The sequence below is a fragment of the Fulmarus glacialis genome, unplaced genomic scaffold (genome assembly GCF_000690835.1).
Source record: "Fulmarus glacialis isolate BGI_N327 unplaced genomic scaffold, ASM69083v1 scaffold9236, whole genome shotgun sequence".
NCBI lineage: Eukaryota > Metazoa > Chordata > Aves > Procellariiformes > Procellariidae > Fulmarus > Fulmarus glacialis.
In genome coordinates this window covers 4,461-12,934 of record NW_009216195.1, presented here as the reverse complement: position 1 = coordinate 12,934, position 8,474 = coordinate 4,461, and the positions used below count along the sequence as shown (strand labels likewise).

At 47.2% G+C, this 8,474-nt stretch overlaps 1 protein-coding gene across 1 annotated transcript; it reads left to right on the top strand.

Annotated features, from left to right (window-relative positions):
* Nucleotides 1–446: 446 nt before the first annotated feature.
* On the top strand, nucleotides 447–7,384 carry LOC104072168 (lactosylceramide 4-alpha-galactosyltransferase-like). The gene is given in 5 exon segments (XM_009579214.1): nucleotides 447–590; nucleotides 592–801; nucleotides 804–834; nucleotides 2,342–2,371; nucleotides 6,279–7,384. Coding segments are annotated over 5 exon segments (1,521 nt in total).
* Nucleotides 7,385–8,474: the final 1,090 nt, after the last annotated feature.

The window sequence follows — 8,474 nt, the reverse complement described above, 5'->3', positions numbered from 1 at the left end:
GTTGTGATTGATGCTGGGATGTGGCACACCATCCTGCACAGAAAGTACTATGCTAAAGGTACTTGAAAATAACAAACAAGTTTACTCCTTGGTGTGTGCACCACAGTAAATGAACTCAACAGAACCGTCCCTGCCCCATGGGAAAGTGCAGCCTGGTACCTGTGAGGGAGGACCTGGCTCTTGACTCTTGCTGCTGTGGTACCTGTTTGCTGCTAAGTCATCTCTGTGAAGTAAAGTCTTAAAGCGCCTCTTTCTGACAGGGTCAGGAAACTCCCTTGCTCAGAGCTTATTAATGTTTGCTTTGCTTTTTAGTCACAGAGCACCTCTGAAGTAAAAACATGAGTGAATTTTAAGCAAACGCAGCTGCATGTTTGCATTGGTGTGGCAGTCATTTCTGTGCTTGTGGTCATTTCCTCCTCTTTTGTTTCATCAATCAGAATTACTAGATGGGACTTCAGTGGTGTGTGACCATCAGCCATCTTGTAGCTTCAGATAAGACTTCAGCAGACATGATAGAAAGAAATGGAGCTTTTGCTCTAGTCCTAGAGGTGTTTACACTGCCATGGAGGAGCCTGTGGTTTCGCTGGTGCTTTCACTGTTGTTGCTGGAACAGTAATCCACTGCACCTATTTACTGCCTGAGATATTTCTCTCCTGTTCAGCTGCTGAGTATCTTCGAAAGAAATCAAACGGGGACATTGCTGTCTCCCCACTGCTCATAAGGAAGAAGTGTTGAGGGAGCAATAGTGCTCTCTTAACTACCTTCCCTCATTTTTCCCAAGGTTTGTGCTTCAGTCAAGCTGTTCTGTGGGAGCTAAACCATCAAAAAAGCTTCGTATTTATTTTGTGGGTGGAATTTTCTGCCTCAGATACCTGAGGAAATCCCCCTTTTGTTGGAAATTTCTCCTTAAGTTAGTTTAGCTGGAACACAAAGCCTTGCTTTCTGGAGAAGGGTGTGTACATGGGGTGGCAGTGCTGGGACGTCCTTACCTTTCTGCTTAACTGGTAGAGAGCCATTTGGCACATGCTAACGAGACATTTAGGGTAAGCTGTTGACAGGCTTGAGCAAATTATGAGTTCTTTGGAATGTGAAGCCATCAGTAAATTGTTGGCATCCCCTTTGCATTGCAAGTAGGTAAATGATGATGCGTCACGGTAGCTCTTTTTCTTTGTTTGTTTAAAGAATTGTACAGGGAGCTTTTGGAGACAGATGTTACCACAAAGGGAAATAAATACATGAGTCATTCAGGAAGTCTGTAACCTGGACCACCTAATGTGTTTCTTAACCCGTTTTGTTTGCACTAGGTAGTGAAGAACTGTTCACCGATTGGTAATCTAACATCCAAATCCAGATTTCACCCTTACAGGGGAAAAAAAAAGCAAGCTAGGGACTTCTCTGTAGAGACTACAAGGTACTTTGTATTAGACGTAACTGGCAGGGTGTGGGGAGCTGGGGGCTGCAGGGGTGACCTCTGTGGAAAGGGGCCATGAACTGCCCTGTGCCGCTTCCAGCTGGTTCCAACCAGCTCCAAAACAGACGAAAACAGCCCATTGCACACAAAAACTGCAACCGGTCAGAGCAGCACACGGTGCTTCTGCTTGAGCGTATTTAAGAAAGGGCAGTAGCTGCTAGGGACAGGGCTCACAGAAAGGAGACATGAGAGGAGACACAAAAGGACAAACATGGGAGGATGCATGTGAGGATGCAGAAAAGGAGACGCGAGGAGTCACAAAAAAGGACATGAAAAGGTGACATGGGGCAGGAGGCACAAAAGGACGTGTGAGGACAAGTAAAAGGAGACACAAAAGCAAAGATGTGAGGAGACACAGGAGGACATGTGAGAAGAGACACAAGAGGACATGCAAAAGGAGGTGTAGGGAGATACGTGAAGAGATATGTCTGGAGTAAAGGGAGGAAGAAGTGGAGAAGACGTGTGGAAGGGGCCATTGTTGGGTACGTGGCTGGAGATGCTCTCTTGGAAGGAGGCACTCTGTGCTGGAGGAGGTACCCTTGAGGGACTGCGACCCATGCTGGGCAGGGACACCCCTGAGGGACTGTGGCCCATGGAGAACCTGTACCAGGGACTGCAGGCTGTGTAGAACCCATCCTGGAGCAGAGGAGCAGTAAGAAGCAAGCAGCAGCGGGAGAAAAGTGAGATGCAAGGAACAGCCAAAAGAAACCGTTAAGGACTGACCCACAGCCTCCTTTGCCTCCTGTTGCCTCACTGAAGGAATTGGGACAGACTGAGTGTAACCCACAGTGAAAACAAGGGAAGTTGAGACAAGGAAGGGAGGAGGAGAGGTGTTAGACTGAAGATGAGCCTGGGGAAAGAGGAGGAAAGGTGTTTCCCTAAGTGTTTGTTTAATTGTTGGTTGGTCGTCGTCCACCCCCCACCCCTCAGTAGCTGAATTGATAATTAAAAGTTTATAGTAATTTGTAATAAATTAAATTAAGTGAAATTCCACAAGTCAAGAATGTTTTGCCTATGGCAGTATATTCATTATGCTGGGATGTAGTGGTTTAGCAATGACATGGCCAAACAGTACAAACCCCATGTGGACATAATCTGGGTAGTTGCCCCTCTCCACGTGTGAGACTGGCATACCCCTGTATTGCTGCGTCGGCGCTTTGGCGTTTTCGCAAGTACAGCCTTCTAGAGAAGGGCCAGCACCAGCCAGTTGCAGGTGTTCACGAGTGGTGATCTTTGAACAAGTTGTGTAGGCAAAAGCCACAGAATAGATGCAGTTTTATTTGTAAACCCTTATATTCAGGCTGTAAAAGATTCATTGTGGGGCAGAGCTAGAATAAACTTTTGCTGTTGATGTGCTGTTTCTGCAGGGTGGAGTTGCGTAGCCATCTCTTTTCCCCCACCCCCAAACTCTTCGCTGGTGCAGTACTACTAGCCTAGCAGTAACTATACCATGTACTCCAGGTGTAATGCGGTTAAAGAAAATCTCACTCCCTCACTCTTGTTCCTTCCAAACACGAGTGGAGTGATAGAGGGAAAAGGGAGAGAACAGAGGGAGGGGAGATGGCAGGGTCTTGCCATTTCTTGCAAAGAAAGTGTGGAAAGAAAGTGTGTTGCCCTCTTAGAGTCTGGAGGAAAGCAGAGGGTACGGAGGGCAAGGGCAGCTCACCGTGACGTGGCTATTGATGTGGCATTGTCTATAGGTAGAGTAGAAATGCTCCAAAGTGGTCTCTCTGAGAGACTGAAGATGTGTTGAAAAATCATAGGATGATAAGGCTTTTGTTCAAATAGAGGAAAAAAATGGAGAGATAAAAAAATCTCAGTGGAGATTTTTCTTTTTTTCAGCTGAAGAATGATTAATCTCAAATGGAAAATTCTGTTCTGTTATTAAGCTGACCCATAGCTATCTGTAGCAGGCATAATGTAATTCTCTATTACATTCTGCATATTTTTGGTTTGTCTCACAAAACTTCTGTTTTCACTGTTGGATTGTATTGATTTTATTTCTTTTAAATTACGCAAACTTTTACCAAAAAGGGAAACGGGGATTAAAGCGGAGAAGACACTAAAATGTTTTGCATCTTTCAGACAAATTTTTTTTTTTCTTTAAAGAATATATTCCTTGTGAAACCTTACTGTTTTTTTCTTTATTAAGAGCCTGGCACCACTTTGACTATGCAGGCTTTGAGGAAGGCATTGCCACATTGATGACAGCACCCTTCAATTAGACTGTGCATTGACACACCTTGTTTCAGACTGTTAAAAACTGTTGGATTTTCTGGGAAATAAACTCAGCTCTACTCTTCCATTTCCTGCAACGTATCTCTTTATCTCCAAATCTATACTTGGACTTCAGAGATCTAAACTTGGGGGCTGGCCAGGACAGTCACACTAGGCTTGTAAAAGCAGAAATAGCACTGTGTATCCCAGCTCAGCTGCCTGACAGGGGGGTATATAGGTGTCCCCCTAGTCTCGAGTGCACTGCTAGAGAAGGTCTGGCTCTGTGGTTAGAACAGTTGGGAAAAGAGGAGAATGTGTCTTTTAAAGACGAATGCTGTGCTGAAGGCTTAACAGTCATAATGTCCAATTCTCTTTCACAAAGTGTGGTTTTAAATGGTGAAAGAAGGGAAAAATATGGTGTTTTGTTTTTTTCAGTGAAGGAAAGTGTCAAGTACTTTAAGTCTAGAGGCTTAAATACAAAATTAAGAGCATGGTCAAGAGCAGAGGTGCCGTGTGAAGGAACATGGTAAACACTACCATGTTGTGGAGCTTTTTGGCAAATATGGGACACAGGCTGGTTATCGAGGAATAAATGGAAGGGAAACAAGTACCATTCTGTGATTCTGGGAGCTGAGACCTCTTGACAGGAACAGATCATAGCACTGGGGTTTTAGATTAGTTCTAGTTTTGGGGAAGGCTGGCAGGTGGTTCTCCTCTGGCAAAACGAAACACCTCAGAAGCAGCTGTCCCACTCACTGTCAGATGTCAGGATCATTAGTATGGCGGCAAACTGGAGGACAAAGGAGAATCTAAAATCCTAGTATCTAGGATTCTTCTTGTACATGTCTGATTTGAAAATAATGGACTAACGAGGATAAAATGGAATAAATACTGTATTTCCTTACAAGTGGCAAGCACAGTATGCATCCAGGGAAGTAAGGGTCGGTCTTGGTTTGTGATAAACGGAGAGGCTTGGCCATATTTTGTTTCTGAAGGAAAGTAATCTTTGCTAGGGGACAATATATCATACTAGCTCCAACAGCCCGAGAGAGGTGAGACTGGTGCTGCTCCACGTCCAGACAGTAGTGAGGCTGAAGATGTATTCAGCAGGCACATGCACACAAAGCACACATATACACTACATATATATGTGCATATACATGGCTGGCCACACAGATCACAGGCAGACACTCAGAGCACCCACATGAACATAGGGAGCACCAACAGCCTCATCGTGCTCCCCTCTCTGGCTGGTTGGACAGGATGGAAGTCCACAAGTGAGAATATACATAGACATATGTACAAAGTGGATCCCTCCAGCAGCTGGGCTTAGACACTCAGCCCAGTAGCTGCCCCTGGATCCCAGTCTCCCCAGTTGCTGGCACCTGGACATACAAGTCCACAAGGCCACAGCCCTACTCCAGTTGCTGGTACAAACCGTCAAACATACACACACAGAGCTGGCCAGGACTTTCTATGTCCCATAGCCGACCCCCCTGTACTCTCGCCCTTAGAGGTGCTTTCACACCCAGGGCTGGCCCTTACGGACCCACTCATGCTTCTGGCTCCCAGGCCACTTTGTATACTCACAGGCTGGTCCACTTGATCTTTGCTAGCCATTGCACACTTGCACACTCGCGCTCACTCCAGTTGCTGGCACCATGGACACATAGCTCCTCCGACCTGTGGTCTGACCCCAGTTGCTGCATTCAAACCCCGATATGCACATGTGCACACAGAATTGAAAGCCCTCACCCAGGAAAGAGTCAGAAAGGAATTTAATAAGAAGACAAGAGAGACTCTGCTGATCAGGCACAGGGCACAGCCAGACAAGCGTACTGACCAGCAAGCTATTTACCTGCATCTGGCCCTTGTTATCCCCTTACACCTCTATTTTCCCACTCTTGTTCCTCCCAAAATCACCTAAACCCCTCCCTTGCCCTGCCTTTGGTTTCTTTGCCAAATATCTCATAAGTCCTGTGTGATTCCAAACTGTTCTTCCCCCGCACCCCATAATATGTTCCACCCCTAGGCAGTGACGCCCTTAGTACGAAAGGTGATTGGATTGCTGCTTCTAGTGACTGTGGTGATGGGTTCCATGCCTGGACACTGGAACAGCCCTGGGAGGGGTCCAGACAAGGTGCTGGTTCTTCCAGAGTCCTTGATCTGGGATCCCACCTGCCATTGTGCTCCTGTGCTCCTCTGGGCTTGGGCAGATGGGCCATTGATGGGCTGATGGCCCCTGTGATGGGACTGGGAGTAGCCTGGCAGGGTGTGTTTGGGCTCTCCCTCCTGCCATTGTCCCTCTGAGCTTTTTGTGGGTGTACAGATGAGCTTTGTCACATAACCTCACAACCTGAACATGGGCTGTGGTTTCTAATGGGGCCCTGTGGGCACTGTGGCAGCATGGAGAAGCCAGGATGCTTTTTTAAAGGTGACCTAAAGGTGTAATTCAAGCATGCCAGCATGAAGGAGAGTTCAGCATGTGGCTCTGCCATAGTACTGTCTTGAGGCTCGTGATCTGTTGCCTTCCCTGTCAATGTCTTTTTCTTCTTTCCTCCTCTTCAGATCACGACGGTTGTCTTGGGAGAGCAGGCTCTGAAGGGAGCGAGAATGCTCAGGATGCCCAACTGCCTTCTAAAACTGACCAGGGTGGTGCTGAGCCACAAGTTCAGGGCTCTGTTTATCCTCACCTTTAAGTTCATGTCCTTTGTCTCCATCATGTTGTACTGGAGAATCACGGAAGACCCTAAGGGCAGGGGCCAGGTCTACAGCTTGCCTGTTGAAATTCGCTGTGCTCACTCTGTGCCTTCTCCTCCCCGTCCCACTGCCGGTGGGCCCTCTCCTTCCCCAGGGGATGTGTTTTTTGTGGAGACCTCGGAGAGAACTAACCCAAGTTACCTGTTCACGTGATCTGTGGAGTCAGCGGCCCGGACACACCCTGGGACAAGAGTCGTGGTGCTCATGAAAGGCTTGGTAAATGGTAACACCTCGTTACCCAACCACTGGGGCTTCTCGTTGCTGAGCTGCTTCCCCAACGTGGAAATCCGGCCCCTGGACTTGCCAGAGCTTTTCTCTGGAACACCTCTGGCAAAGTGGTACTTGCAGGCTCAGCAGCGCTGGGAGCCTTATTTCTTACCTGTCCTGTCTGATGCCTGCAGAATTGCCATCATGTGGAAATTTGGTGGCATCTACCTGGACACAGACTTCATTGTGCTTAAGAACTTAAAGAACCTCACCAATGTGCTTGGTACCCAGTCCAAGTATGTACTGAACGGGGCCTTTCTGTCCTTTAAACCCAAACACAAGTTCATGGAGCTTTGCATGCAGGACTTTGTGGACAACTACAACAGCTGGATCTGGGGGCATCAGGGCCCACAGCTCCTAACGCGTGTCTTCAAGAAGTGGTGTTCCATCAGGAGTCTTCGGAGCAGTACGAGCTGCAAAGGAGTCAGTGCTCTGCCCCGGGAGGCTTTTTATCCTATTCGGTGGCAGGACTGGAAGAAATACTTTGAAGTGGTCAGCTCCTCAGAGCTTCACCACCTCTTTAATAACACCTATGCAGTGCATGTATGGAACAAGAAGAGCCAAGGCACAAGGCTAGAGATCACATCCCAGACTTTGCTGGCTCAGCTGCATTCCCACTTCTGCCCTGCCACATACGGTATCATGAAGAAGGACTCTGAACTGCAGTGACTCAAGGGTCAGCTAAGAGATGTTGCCTGGGAGCCCACAACTCTCCAGCTCTTCCATCACAAATGAACCTTCTTTTGAAGTGAGGTGGTGGGAGTTGAGGATAAAAGCCATTTGTGGGGTGTACGTGTAGGTGGAGCCTGCTTCAGCCAACGTCTGTGCAGCTCTTTGTCTTGACTTTAACTGCCTACCAGCAGTATTTTGTTTCTCTGCAGGACCTTTCTTCTGCTCTGCTTGGTCAGGTAGAGAAATCTCAGGAGGGGAGCAAGTGCTGCGCCACTTGTGGCAGCTTCCATCAGCCTTTCAGAGGAGTAAGGCCCCTTTCTATGGCTGTAAACCTGGAAGAGGCCTTTGTAGAAATGCATATCTCTTAGCCTGATTCTCAGGACTTTTGAAGTGTGGTCCTCAAAGCCACGAAAGGATGGGAGAGCAAAGAACAGGAACTGAGGAGGAAGTTAAAGATGTGCTAGAGGAGGTCTCCTGAGAAAAATGTAGAGGAAGACAGAGAAGAAAGAAAGGGCTAAAGCAACTTCTTTTTCTTTTCATTCTCTTCTCTTCTGAAGCCTTTGGTGGAGGAGACTTTCTCATGTCTGGTTTGAGCAGGGAGCAGGATGCTATAGTCTCTGTTCGATGTCATAGATCTAAAGACGTGGAAATCTGGTGTGAATCAGAACATGAGGATCTGAGGCCAGCTCATCGTTTAGAAGGAGCTCTTGCACAGCAATGTTTTATTTTATAGTAGCGGCAAATTAACACCCTGCGATGAGCAGGAGAGCTCATCCAAATCACACCTTAAATTGCACCTGACACAGGAAGAGCTGAACTATCTTTTACACTGAGTTTGTCTCTGTGACCAAATGTCCATAACTTTGTCTAAGATGCACCAGATCTTTCAGCACTTGGGCAGATCCTAAAGGAAAGGCATGATATTTCCAAGTATTTCCAAGGTTACAGAGAGCTTGGTAGGGAACCTATGTGTCTAAATTCAAGTCCATTTGTGAGTCATTTATGGTGGACCTCTTCAAGTAGCCTGGAGTACTCCTCCAATTCACTGTCCAGGAGTACAAATCTCTCCTGGGAGGTCTTGAGGAGG